Below are 13607 nucleotides of genomic sequence, written 5' to 3' on the forward strand. Positions count from 1 at the left end.
TTTATTTAAATCTTATGAGACCAATACCTACAGTAAATCATGTCTATATGCATTGCCTGGCCATAAAAATGTATTACTAAAAAAATGCATATATGTAGGCCTATGTGTGGGGGATTTTCTTTATGGCAGTTGCCAATCTGTAACAAATTGAACCGATTTTGATTGGAATTTTGTACCAATAATGGGGCCAATTTCAACATTAAACAACTTTATTAATTATACAAAACTACCAGAAAAATATCTTACTATGTTTGTACCAATAATGTATTTAAAGCTTTTGCTAAGCTAATTGTAAAGTTAATTCAGTGTTAGAAGCAACGAGCACAGGGAGTTAAGTAAGCCTCAATAACTAGAGCAATAACCTTATAAGTCCAACTTGAATGTGTGGGAGTCACTCAGTAAAGAGGTGATTGATCTGCATTGATCAGCAAAAATATCAATGGTTCCACTCTTATTTTAGCATGAAATATTGTGCATCAGCAGCTGTTAGACTTACTCTTTACTGTGTGACTCACAGGTATTCAAGTAGGGCAGCAGTGGCTCCGGAAGAAGGGTTTGTCCTGTAATCAGTGAATTGCCGGTTCGAACTCCTGCTCTCTGTGTCGAAGTCACTTTGGCATTGTGTCCTAGGGCTTGACACTTCACTCACTTTGGTTGCTGGTGGTTAGAGGGCCTCGTTGCGCCCATTGAATAGCATCCTTACTTCTGTCAGTCTATTCCGAGGTAGTTCTGGCTACAGCGTAGCTTACCACCATGACCAATTGTAGTGTAAAATATTTTGGAGTCCACAGACTTGATAAAGCATTATACTAGTGTAGGCCATTCACCATTTCACTCTCTCTCTCTTATACGCAAAGCATCACACACCTACACACAACAGAAAATTCTTGTTGAGAATCTTATCTCATGATCTTTCATGCCGAATAACAACTCATTGACGATCTGATTAAATGGAAATGCACTTTAAAACTGTGAAATTTGTAACATTTGACAAGATACATGGTGCGAAAGTGACATTGACTGTACAAATAAATGTATGACCACAGTTGTAAATCTATACACTATTATAGGTCATATAATAGTATAGTGTATAGTACATATACCTTTAAATCTTCATTTTTCTATTATTATTATGTGCTGTTGCAGTCTGCTACTGAGTTGTTTAAGTTCTGCACAGTTAAATAGCCTTTTGTGAAAGACATTTCATGGACCACTAGTGCCCTCTGTCAGCATTAGCCAGGATATTGCACATTTTAACTGATACTGTTAAAAAAGTGGCACTTTTTAAAATATCAATGCATTTTTGCTGCTTGGAAATTTCACTGTAAAAGTGCTTTTTGTGAGTACATTTGAAAGACAACTAGCTAACCCTCCTCAACTCTTGCACATGTATATAGTAGGGGATTTTGTAGTTTCAGATGTGAGGATGTGACAATTTACCACAGAGTCATGCAATAGCCAAACCTTGTGGGTGTTTGTGCAGTGGGCTCATTTTGAGGTAAAAGGGTCTTGGGGACAGTTATTAGCAATTGTTCATGTGTGTGAAACTGAAAACTCGTTGTGGGGAAAAAGAAGCAAGCACCTTTTAGATTTGATGATATCTTTCTCTGCTATGTGCGAGACATTTTCCAGTCTGGGTTTGCTTCATTTTCTGTCATGCACAGCTTTTTGTCTCATGTTAGATTGCATCGCCGTATATACTATTGCCTTATCTTCAACCTCGAAGAAGTACATCTGGAAAACATAGTGAATATGAAAAAAAATCTATGTTCTTAACTTGAAAAGTGTAAGATAACTTTTTTCAAAAATATAAAAAGTTTTTTGGGATAACACTTGAGTAATTCCTTAGTAGGATGTTTTCTGCATTTATGGCACAATATATGTCACGAGTGGGTGACAAAAACAAAACTTAATGTCAATACAAATTCTTTACAGTGTCGGATATGTAATTAAAGCATGAAATAGTGTGTAACATGCAGGAGATAAAGCATAGTTACACAGACAGCTCCTGTTGATGTTTTACAGTGTTGACATGTTGAGGGGTGACATTTTTGGGTTATTTATTTATAAGCAAAAAGCCCTAAATATGCTTCTAAAATTTTTATTTTCTAGGACAGTTATCAGAAAACGTCTAAGCAAACACCACGATAGGCATGTTGTAGCTGGAAAACCACATATGTAAGTAATTACAATAAATAGGGGCTGTATTTCAGCACCGGTTACAATTTGTGTACATTGCATGCTCAGTGAAATGACTATGAAAAGGATTTGTTCACTTTGAACTCATGCAATACTTTGAGAAAATGTGTAAAATGTAAAGGGCTCTTTCAATATTACTGTTGGTGGTGTGTGTAGGTGGGTATGAGCAATAGAGAAGGAGATGATGTCTTTGGGAAATTAAAGCTCCTGTTTTTAGTGACGTGAAAAAAAGCTCAAAACACTGCTCTAGATGACATAAGATTCCTTGTTAGTATCAAAAGTTTCATGTGTATGATGATTGGTCTCCATTATTACAGACTGTTTCATTATGAGTACTGAATGCTCAATCATTTCACCAACACCAGGGGGAAGCACTCAGCCACTTTTATGGTAATATGATTTAGGAAATTCAAGCAACTGCCTGATGCACAGCTACCGTTCATATGAACTTATAGTTAGGCATTTATCTTACATCAGTTTGTATATATATATATATATATATATATATATAATCAATTCAGATTGCAGTGTTTCAAAATAATTCTTCTTTGCTAAGTTTGCTTCTTTAGAAAATAAACACTGCAGACGTGGCTCTATATAAAGATTTAATTTACCACAGGAGGGAGCTACAGCAAAGGGAAGGTACTGTAATGTGAGGTATTATAACACTACATTGGAAAATTACAAATGGTTTTAAAACAAATGAAAGTTTAATGATTTTGTTCCAAATAATTAAAACACTGCAAGATATAACTCTATTGATAAAATTACAATTTAAAAAAATACATTTTACAAGAACATATAAAAAGGTACAGTTCTGGCATTTATTGATTGATTGAGTTTTAGCACAAGCTTATAGCAAACAAAGTAAACAAGTGGAAGATGTTCTAGTCAGATGAGACTTAAAGTTTACAGTATAACATACATGCAAAATGCTGTGGCAAAAAAACTAACACTTCACATTACCCTAAACACACCATTGTGAAAGATGGAGATGGTGTGTTCAGCGTGATGTGCAGTGTCAAATTTTGATGGTTAAATGTTTTAGATCAATGCACATTATTGTGTTGGAATGTCCACTTCAAAGTCCAGACCTAAGTCCAACACAGAATATGTGGTAAGATTTGAACATTACTGTTTACAGATCCTCTCCATTCAGTCTGACTGAGTTTGAATTTTTTCCACAAAGACATATGGGCAAATTTCCATTATCTAGAACCTTGGTGTACCCTTAGGGCATCTATTTGTGAATACTATACAAAGGTGGATCTATAAACCAAGTCGCCGGGGCAAGATACATTATGCAAAACAATTTTCTGATTGTTATTTGTATAAGAAATTGAAAGTTATTTATCCTTGTTCTTGCTCTTCACAATTATGCTCTACTTTGAGTTAGTCCATCCATCCATCTTCTTCCGCTTATCCGGGGTCGGGTCGCGGGGGTAGCAGCTTCAGAAGGGAGGCCCAGACTTCCCTCTCCCCGGCCACTTCTTCCAGCTCTTCCGGGGGAATCCCGAGGCGTTCCCAGGCCAGCCGAGAAACATAGTCCCTCCAGCGTGTCCTGGGTCTTCCCCGGGGCCTCCTCCCAGTGGGACGTGCCCGGAACACCTCACCAGGGAGGCGTCCAGGAGGCATCCTGACCAGATGCCCGAGCCACCTCAACTGGCTCCTCTCGATGTGAAGGAGCAGCAGCTATACTCTGAGTCCCTCCCGGATGACTGAGCTTCTCACCCTATCTCTAAGGGAGAGCCCAGACACCCTACGAAGAAAACCCCTTTTCGGCCGCTTGTATCCGCGATCTTGTTCTTTTGGTCATGACCCAAAGCTCATGACCATAGATGAGGGTGGGAACATAGATCGACCGGTAGTCTATCACATAAAATCCCCAGGAAATACACAGTGCAAGACACTGTGTGCTGTGAGGGTTTATCTTGCTATTATTCCATATCTATATAATAAAATACTAGAACTTCTTAATGGATACCTGACATTTTGCTTCACAAAGTGATTTGGATCATACCATCCATAAAGTCCAACAGCTGTTTGTTCTTATGCCAAGACTGTTCAGGCTTTGTGGATGGAATAGCATTCTGAAATACATTTTTAAATATATTTACAGTACATGATATTCTTTTCATGCAAAGTATTGTACTAATAAACTGCAACTGAAAAAGTTGCAGTGAGGGATATATGTCTTGTGGTCTAACCTACTGTGTAAACATTAATGGCTGTATAAATGTAAATTTAGGTATATTGATGTCACTAAGTGGAATAAATAGAATATGTTAGAATATAAATTTAGGTATATTAATGTCACTAAGTGGAATAAATAGAATATGTTAGAATATAAATTTCTTAACTGTTTTACAATGGTGGGCTGCACAGTGGCGCAGTTGGTAGCACTGTTGCCTTGCAGCGAGAAGGTCCTGGGTTCGATTCCTGGCCGGGGTCTTTCTGCATGGAGTTTGCATGTTCTCCCTGTGCATGCGTGGGTTCTCTCCGGGTACTCCGGCTTCCTCCCACAGTCCAAAAACATGACTGTTAGGTTAATTGGTCTATCTAAATTCTCCCTAGGGGTGTGTGTTGTGTGTGAATGGTTGTTTGTCCTGTATGTCTCTGTGTTGCCCTGCGACAGACTGGCGACCTGTCCAGGGTGTACCCCGCCTCCCGCCTGGAACGTAGCTGGAGATAGGCACCAGCAACCCTCCCGACCCCATTAGGGACAAGGGTGAACAGAAATTGGATGGATGGATGGATGTTTTACAATGGGGGAGTTTCTATGTAGCAGTAGCAAAGTGACAGGCAATCAAAGCAAGTAGGTTCACACAAAGATGGAATAAAAAAACAGAATAAAGAATAAGAATAGAAAAAAAATTCTACATAAATATATATGTGAACATTTATTGAGTTTGCTGGGAGCAGTGATGTATATTAAGTCTTACAGCTTCTGGGAGGAAGCACCGCTGACACCGCTTCTTTGTGCATGTAGGATGCATCAGTCTGTCACTGAAGGAGCTCTAGATCAGCAACAGCATTGTGCATGAGGTAAAGTTAAATAGTTAAATATTTCTATTTAATGGGAATCTTTTCTAATTTCAAGATAAATAAATGCAAACAATACAGTCAGTACTTTGAAGTCTTGATGGCTTCACAGTCAAAAATTCTCTAAAACCTTTTTTATCTTAAGGCTAATTTACATGTCATATCATAGAATATATCAACTTAAAGGACCTTCATGCCCTGTGATGGACTGTCGACCTGTCCAGGTGTATCTCGTTTCCCACCCAATGACTGCTGGCGGTAGGCACTAGATAATACAAGGACAGAAAATGGGTGGATGAACCCACATGCCTGTATTCATTATTATCCACTTCTTCACTTTACGCAGCATAAATCTATGTTTAGATTTATGTAATCTATGGGGTTACATAAAAATAAGTTCATACTTCTACCCATTCATTTGAATGTGGAAATATACTTTCCTACTTTTCTTCTTTGGTTTGCTTGTCTTTTGTTTGCTTTTGTTTTAAATGTATTTTACTTGTATATAACTTTGTTTATTGTTTTTATTACACTAAGTTCAATAAAGTCGAACTCATTCAACTCAAAGTCTCAGAGTAATCATGTTTTGAGGTATGATACAAATGACAGAAATACTGAGCGAGACAGGATGGGAGCTACTTTTATTTTAATACACAGGATGTTATTTTTGTAGTGATGTGTTTAGATTAACTGTGAGCCAATAAGATATCAGAGGTGAATTGAGTTGTTTTATTTTTTTTTCTGAATAGGTTGTTCAGAATTGTTTTGAACAGGATTTAAACAACAATTGCGTTCAATTATACTTTTAAATAGCAAAGGTAACAGACATTTTGAGGTATGCAAATGTCATTAATTACATAAGCAGACAATTAATTCTAATTATTATACTACATTTTCCATTTTTAGTCTTCAACTTTGTAAACTTCTGAAACAGTCTAAAAAGTAGGAGGTATTTGTTTTCCCCTTGGCATGAGTGAAGTATTTTTATATGAATTTAGACTGAGGTTTTTATCCAGTCAAGTTTTGTAGCTTCTACGGTTCTCAGACAAACTCGGGTACAGAATGTGTTACCCAAGCTTAGTGAGAAAGACTCCAATCGATATCTGTGATAACAATCAGTCTTTTATGTCACTGTGTAGGAGGTTTTGCACCATTCTTTTCTTTTTTTTTTGCAATTTTTTAAATTTTTATTCATATTAAATTAGCAACAATAGACTGTTCTTCAACATTAATGGCATGTTTAAGTTATGATATATATATATATATATATATATATATATATATATATATATACACACACACATATAGGAAGATGTGTTTCCTCTTGGCACTTAAAAAACTAGAGTAACATAACAGTAGTCAAACAATAAGGTTAGTGTCATGGTCTGAGGCTGCTTTGCTGCTTCAGAAAAAAAAACTCAAGCACACTTGGGTTATGCAGGTTGATTTTCTGAGGGGTCCAGCAAGTTTACCTCGAAATGACTCAAAAAATTATGCTTTTAGAGTAGCCTAGTCAAAGTCTGAACTTAAATTTAATTGTTCAGACTGGGGTTAACTTTTTTATATATATACTGTGTGTATATATATATATATATATATATATATATATATATATAAATTTCACATCGATGTCATTTTTGCTTCATCTCTCCTTGTGGAATCATAAATACAGTAAGACCTGCAGTGCTTGAGATGTTGTCTTGGGTTCTTTAGTGACCTTCTGAAAGATTCATTAGTGTGTTCTTGTGACATTTTTGGTCTGCCATCGATTCCTGGGACAGGCCATAACTGTAAAAACATCTCTTGCTTTCGGTTGGTGGCATTCCCAAACCCCTTTCTAGACTAACAGATCTCAGTGACATTTTATTTCCAGGCATAAAATGTTTTTTACTAACCCCCTATTCATTGACAGATTTTATTTAAGGTCTGACAGTAATCAGTAACTGTCTGAAAACAATTAGGTTGGGTGTGACAAAAAAAAGAGAAAAAAATTAGGGGAGATTTTGTAAGGTGGAACATATGTTTTTCACAGCGCCATAATCAATTATTTCTTTCTTCAAACACCTTGAGTAATAAAAGAGTTGGGTTACATTGGTTAGTTCTTAAACCTGATAGCAGAACTGAGATCAGACGATATAACAGAAGACATTCGACTATATATGGATTCATTATATAAAAAAAGAAATTGAAAATTGACCAGTACGTCACTATCTATCACCTACATTATCAATTTTCAGACAATATTCGCCAATTTATTTATTTATTTATTTATTTATTTATTTATCTATTTGTTAGTATTTTTTAATAAGAGAGTTTAACATCAAAATATCGGCTGCTGGGGGACAATAAAACACAAAGCATCATTTTGTGGACAAAAACAAATGAAAAAAAAAAAAAAAAGAGGGCACTTGTAACCTGACCGACTGGCGAGAAGAGCGCAGAGGCAGACTGTCCACACGGTGTGATCCGTTTCTATGTGTTAGACCAACATCCCAGAATAGCAACGCGTGCGGCCACCGAGCGAGGAGATGGAGGAGGAAGTGGTGGATTTAACAACTGTTGCTTTTGCTGCTTCTGCTGCTGCTGCTGCGGAACCAACTACCTCTCACTTCGGGCGGCATGGTGAATATCGGACAAGAATAAATTCTATTTTAGACTGTCATTGTGGATCAGAGTGCAAGTCCACGGGAATATTAAATAAGCCCTTCCTGTTTAAGGTAATTTAATAAAACAAAAAAAACAAACAAAGCTAAAGACAATTAGGAGCGCGTATCGGTTTCCTGCTTTAAACGGAGTATGTACTCGTCTGTCCATTCAGTGTCTATCTTGCGACTGTATTATTGGCCACAGACGTTTGAGAGCTGCTGGCGGCGCATGTCTGCAGCAAAAAAGGCAGACAAGGAGCGTCTGTGTGATGAATGGAAAAGCAGACTGGCTCTGCTGTAAGACAGCGGTGATCGGATAACCTGTTGAACTGCAGCTGTCAGTCAGCTCCCAAGTCATGCAGGAATCACAGGCAGAAAGAAAGAAAAAAACAACAACATTGAACAGGAGAAACACGCGTTACCTCAATGGCAACAAAAGTGGCCTTATACTCTGCTGGTAGCTAAAGAGCTTTTCTTCAGGTAAACAAATTATGTCCTTAATATTTATGCCTAAACATCGTTCAACAATTCCTATGCTTCATGATTTTTTTGTTCCTGTTGATAAAATTGTTGATTGTGATTGGCTTTCAATAAGCACCATTCACACTAGGAAATTGTAAGTGGCATAGGCCTATAGTCTTCAATAAGGAAAGGAAAGTTAAATAATTTTTATTGCTGTGTGATGGAGAAGTTAGTTGCTTTGTGACTGTGATGTTTTCAAAAGTGATGTCCACGAGTTATAGCTACTGCCATTAGGCTACATCACATTCTCTCTTCAGGAGCAATTAAAATGCTTGCGACTCTACCGGTTCGACCTTGAGTCACATCTCCACAGTAGCTTTCAGCATTGCCTGCCCACGGATTTCCAGTGCCTCGGTTGTTGAAAATAGCTTGGCTGCTCCCTGTCGCTATGGCTAATTCCTTAGGAACCGGTGGATCCAGTTTGATCCATCCCTCTCTCTTTCGCTCCCTTTACCAACTTGTTGAGTCTTCCCTTTTCTTTGTTCTTGCTGTAAACGCTCGCCATGTAACCGTTCGGTCATAAGCCGCGTCACTTTTTTTTTTTAACGATCCGCTGAAGTTCGAGCTGAGTTGAATGTACATGTCGATAAGACGGCGTTGGTGTCGCTTTTAAAGTGGAAAACTCGACAGGGAGGAGGGGGCACGCACTTTAGAGGCTTTCACACAGCGACAGTCACCTGTAGGAGACTGCAGATGCGCACCTCTTGAACTTTTCGCTGCCTTTCTGAGCTTGAGCATTAGAGCTGTTTTCTTATCGGATGGTTACATGTTGATCTGGAGGAAATAAGTTTCTATATCTTCCTGAAACCTCCCTGGATAAATTAGGTAAAGTTGAACTTTACAATTTATTCTTATTTTTATTCATTTGTAGGGAGGTGGAGACAACGTACCACCACCCCTCCCTCTATCTCTCTCTGTATTACTTTTTTTTTTGGTGCATAGTAGAGCCACTTACTTGAACGCAACCCTGTGAACCCAACTCTACTATTTATTGCATGCGTTTACTTTAAACTTTCAGTTTTCCTGTCATGTAAGTGTTTCATGTACAGAAATACAATGAATCTGAAACTATTTCTTTGCTAAATTGGTACTTTCACTACACAGCGTCGCTCTTTATGTGAAACTCGCTCAAACTATGAGAAAAATGACAAATGGTTCATCTGTGTCAAACAAGATTGCTACTAGAAACGCAAGAAAATGTGTAAGTTGTGAATCATTCAGTCCTGACTTAGATGTCGTCATGTTGTTGTCTTCTAATTAATAAAGGGTTAAGTTTTTATGCCCTTCAAGGAAACCAGTAGTAATGGTGTGATGCAATACAAATTGGTTATGGAGACCAGAAAAATTATAATTAAGAAACACAACTTGTTTGCCTGTGGGATGAAATTCTTATTAAGGCATTCGGCTGGTTTCCATACTGTAAGAGCTGAGTGATTAGTGTATTTCTTTAATTAACTTTAAATTTTACACTTTATTACTAAAAAGCAATAGCATTTTTGTGAGTCTAATGATGTATAAACAGATTTTCACAATAAATTCTGCAAATGATGTTTGGAGTAATAGTAATTTATTTGTAAAACTTGCTGTAATTAAGTAATTAAGTACAGAGAGGCCTTCTTCAAAACAATTGAATTTCTCATTTAAAAAAAATAAAATAATTGTATTAATGTTGTTGACAGCATAATAAAGTTAAACTCAAAATATTTTATGACTTGCCTTCACCTGTTGCTATTTAGGAATTACATACTCGGAAAAACAACTTTAATTTGCAGCTTTTCTCCTTCTTGTTACCCAGTTACTCATCAGTTACCCATATTTGTAAAGTTGAAAGCAATGACACTTTGTGTGTGCATTCATGGAAATTTACAGAAACCGTCAGATGGTCAAACCAATAACTTAACTAAGGACACATATCGGAGTAACAAACAGGAAATATAATGTTTTTTTGTTTTTTTTTCAAGTTTAATGTAGTTCAGACGATACTTCATTTGTTAACGTGCATTATCACCGTTCTACCGCAAGAAATTAACAAACCTCCTGCTGTTCATTTACACTTGAGATTAGTGTAATTGATACATCTCTTTCTGCAAAATTTGCAGCATTGCACTATAAATAGGATTGGACCAGAATGTATGTATTTTAATTGTATTGGATTGATTTAATTATATATTTCTGAAAATGAGTTGAGCCTGTTAATTTTGTAATGTCCTTTGAGATTGCCTTTCTCATGAATTGGTACTATATAAGCAAACTGAATTGACCTCTGAATTAGATTTTAAAAAATGCATATGCATGATTTTTGTATGTAATATTTGTATTCTTACAAAAGTAGTAATAGCATTTTTGTAAAAATGATCAAATATTTAACTATTTATTTTATATTTTACAGAACCTCTGAAGAAATGGAAATGGAAACTTCTGAAGACTATTCTACTAGTAAGTCCATAAATCATTTACATAACACGTTAAACATGCAAAGGTTATACATGATTCTATTCAAATGTCTATTATCCATTATGTAGATTATTCTGATACAGTGCTGATTTGAAAATAAGAACAAAATATATTTGCAATCACAACACGACAAACATTTTAAGGGATTTTCCCCTAAGTGCAGGCTTTTTCCTGTTCAGCCCTAAAGGTAGAGAAAATGATGCATTAGCACATCCTGTTGAATGCAGCAGATGCTGGATATGCGCTTTGTGGTACTCCATTGCCCTTTGTTGGTTTCCTTTGGGTAGGTCTCTGAATTTCTCCCCCCCCCCCTCCTTGATTTTTGCTTTGGTGTGCATTTTTCAAAAACAGGTAGTATCTTGTTGATGACATCAGTGGGGACTTTTGGGTCTCCATTGGGGGTTTGTGTTTGTAGGAACACTTGGCAGGCGGGCCAGTGGAGGTGGAAGGAGAAATGGAGCCTCTTCCTTTCTTCATCCATCTGTGGGTTGATTGTTAAACATAAAACATGTAGCAGTTAGCATGATGGTGGATCATAGCATACTTTCATAAGGAGCCCAGAATTTTAGGCCCTGTTTACACGACAACAATTTCGGGTGAAAAAAAAAAGAGTTTTGTTGTGTTTGTAGTGTACATTTACATGAAACCACCGAATGTTTTCTCTGACAACGGCACACGTTGAAAACGGGTTCCAGAGTGCAATGTTTTTGAAACGTACCGATGTCTGTTGTCTTGTAAACGGAAAATAAACGGATCTTTTCTGTCAGGGAATCATTAGCTCATCCATAGAATGACGCAAAACATAGCTGCTTCCTACAATCCACAGAAGAAGAAGAAACTACTGACAATGCTGGTGTTACTACAATTCGTGTTTCCCCATCACGTTTTCGATGTGTACCGTTGCTGTGTTAACAAAGATTGTAATTAGAACGTCTTCATGTAAATATAATAACAGAAATGAAACAAAAATTCTATTTTTGTTGGATCATTGTCGTGTAAACAGGGCCTTAGATTCTCAGTACACGATGCATATTATAGAATGTAATTTGTCAAATGTGACATTTTATTTTACATCACTACTGTTTTCCTACACACTAATACCTTTAGACATACAGAATTCTTTTCAGTTCTACATTAAATTCAACAAGCTATATGTTAACTTTTCAAGGTTGATGTCTTCGACACGGGTTACGTGTTTTATTGTAGCTAAATCTCTCTTTCATATTATATATATATATTATCTGTCATATGAAAACAAAGTAGACAGCCTCAAAAAATGTTAGTTATTGCATCTCTATCTTTATATTGACCTCATATATTACCATATTTGTATATTGTATATTTTGGATTTATTTTGCCACTATTCCTCATTGAATAACCGTAGGGACGTACAGTATAGACATATAATTTCATTACAGTATAGTGACAAAATAATCTATATTGACAACAGATATGAAAATCATAATACATAATAAAAAAGAGCACACCAAAGTTACAATCTTACAAACCAACAACGGGCACAACTTTAGATCTGAATATTGATCAACTGGTAACCTTATTTGGGGGGCGCAGTTCTGCCATCAACACTGTGCTCTGGTGGATTCAGCGTTGTGTGGTTTTAATGCAATAATAATAAATTAAATAATTAAAAATTATTTTAAATTTGTTGGCTTTACATCTGACACTGCCTGCTGTCTGCATTCTTTTATTGATGTTCATATGGAATCAACAGTGGAAAAAGTAATTAAAACAGCAATCCATGAAGATTATGACGATCCAATTATGTTTCATGATGAATTAAGTAAAAGGCCCAAATTTTTAATGCAACAAAAGCTTGGGGTTGAACCTATCAGCTGAAATGATTAACTTGTGTTTAAAAAGGCAAGACAACCTATGACTTTAAAATGTAAGGAAAATGTCATGCAGCCAGGAACATACTTCACAGCATTAGGATTTTTAACGACTTTGAAACACAGAAAAGGAATATGTTACATCCATGATTTAAATGATAGTTATACCTTTTCAGGAGTTTCTTGGTGCCCGTCCAATTTTTTACCTGAATCAGTCAAGGCAGAACAGGCCACTAAATCAGTCAACTCTAATGTTGAACAGTGGGAACATTTGATTTTCCCACTTTGTAGAGCAAAATTTCCCTGACATCGCAAGGCAAACCGGCCCACCATACTGTTTACCTACACATCCATGGCAAGATACAAAAGAGGGGAAAAAAAGGACATTTGACAAATGGGACTTTAAATTTGTAAAAACACTTGTGCCCTGATTCTATGTTCAATTGAGTTTTGCTGAAAAGTAGGACAAATCTTAATTTGCATAACAGTAAGACATATTGTACAGTACAGAATCATTTTATGCTTGAAGACATCATTACATTTACAGTTGACTGGAAGATACATCCTACCACACTGTGACATGTCATGTTTGGAGTTCAAGAATTGAATCGAATCAAACTCATGCAAGGTCAACTGAGTGGAAATTTGTATGTTTATTTGATCTTTATGTAAGTGATGGTAACATTATCTACGAGTCAGAGTAGCGGAATGAGACATGCAACCAGACAGTGAATATTTAGATATGGGATTCATCATTTTTGGTTTCAATTTCTGATGGCTTTATAGACGGTGTAGAAGATGTACATAAAGATAAAAAGAAGAAGGAAAAAAACAACAACTGTAAAGATCGCTATTACATGAACGGGCTGTGGCTGACTTATAGTATTGTTCTTTG

General features: G+C 36.5%; 1 protein-coding gene across 6 annotated transcripts in view; it reads left to right on the top strand.

Moving 5' to 3' along the window:
* The window catches only part of ikzf2 (IKAROS family zinc finger 2), a 58233-nt gene that overhangs the window by 23858 nt on the left and 20768 nt on the right, over positions 1-13607 (top strand). Inside the window, exons 1-2 of one of the 6 annotated variants that reach the window (XM_028023594.1) lie at positions 7769-7863; positions 10798-10844. In XM_028023594.1, coding sequence (XP_027879395.1) covers positions 10811-10844 — 34 coding nt within the window. In that variant the 5' untranslated portion in view covers positions 7769-7863; positions 10798-10810. The other 5 variants (XM_028023592.1, XM_028023593.1, XM_028023590.1 and 2 more) reach the window with 5 other exon arrangements.

This window comes from Xiphophorus couchianus, chromosome 7 (genome assembly GCF_001444195.1).
Source record: "Xiphophorus couchianus chromosome 7, X_couchianus-1.0, whole genome shotgun sequence".
Classification (NCBI taxonomy): domain Eukaryota; kingdom Metazoa; phylum Chordata; class Actinopteri; order Cyprinodontiformes; family Poeciliidae; genus Xiphophorus; species Xiphophorus couchianus.